The sequence below is a fragment of the Brassica oleracea genome, chromosome C6 (genome assembly GCF_000695525.1).
Source record: "Brassica oleracea var. oleracea cultivar TO1000 chromosome C6, BOL, whole genome shotgun sequence".
Lineage (NCBI taxonomy): Eukaryota > Viridiplantae > Streptophyta > Magnoliopsida > Brassicales > Brassicaceae > Brassica > Brassica oleracea.
Window position 1 is genome coordinate 13,605,106 of NC_027753.1, and position 875 is coordinate 13,605,980.

The window sequence follows — 875 nt, forward strand, 5'->3', positions numbered from 1 at the left end:
TTTGTCTCCCAAAGAGAATGGAAACAACCTTATCTTGAATGCATCTTCAGAGACACCATTGATCTTTGTAGCTCCACACAGCTTATCAAAGTTATCCAAGTGGTCTAGTGGATCCTCCAAGGCAAGACCATGGTACTTGTTGCTCTGGATCATGTTTATCAGCCTTGACTTGATCTCAAAGTTGTTGTTTTCCACAGCTGGTGCTCTGATGTCAGCTCTATGCCCATGGATATTAGGCTCATCATGGGTGCCAATAGCTCTAGCTTGGCGCTGTGGCTGTTGTGGCCTAAGGTTGTCAGCTCCTTGGCCATTTGCCCACTCCATCTTGAGGCTGATTCTGATGTTGATCCATCACAAACCCCAATCTGTCTAGGTGAGCCTGTTGCTCTTCTTCTCTTGTTCTCCTTGCAATCTCCCTTTCAAGTGCTCTAATGTCTTCAACTCTTGGAACTAGGTCTGTTGGGCCTCTGCTCCTCAAGTTCATGCACCTGAGATACAAAAGTGCTAGGAAAGAGAATCAGTAACTACATATAAAAAAAATTAAGACTTAGTCTCAAGTATTGACCAAATCTCAATGTCAAAACAACTTAGAATTGACAACGGTGCCAAATTTGAAATTGACTTTTCAAGGGTCCAATAATCAAATCATTATAGTAATTAAGATGTCAATCAATTTCTAAGTATTTTGATTCAAAGAGAATGCAGGTTCAAACTTAATCTAAGTGCAATCAAGTGATAAGATGATTTTGAACTAAAATACTACTAAAATGCAATAAAGAACAAAGCTTTCGTTTCTTATGAAATGGAAGAACTCATGGGCTAAGGGAATTGACCTTGGGTGATCAAGTTTCAATCTAAAGGTGGTACCTTTCAAT

The 875-nt window shown here is 39.7% G+C and overlaps 1 protein-coding gene across 1 annotated transcript in view; it reads right to left on the reverse strand.

The window, feature by feature from the left end:
• Positions 1-324, reverse strand: part of LOC106297531 — a 2,347-nt gene extending 2,023 nt beyond the window's left edge. Inside the window, exon 1 of the mRNA XM_013733753.1 lies at positions 29-324. Within this exon, the coding sequence (XP_013589207.1) occupies positions 29-324 (296 nt within the window). The remainder of the gene's footprint in view (positions 1-28) is intronic.
• Between the last annotated feature and the right edge of the window lie 551 nt (positions 325-875).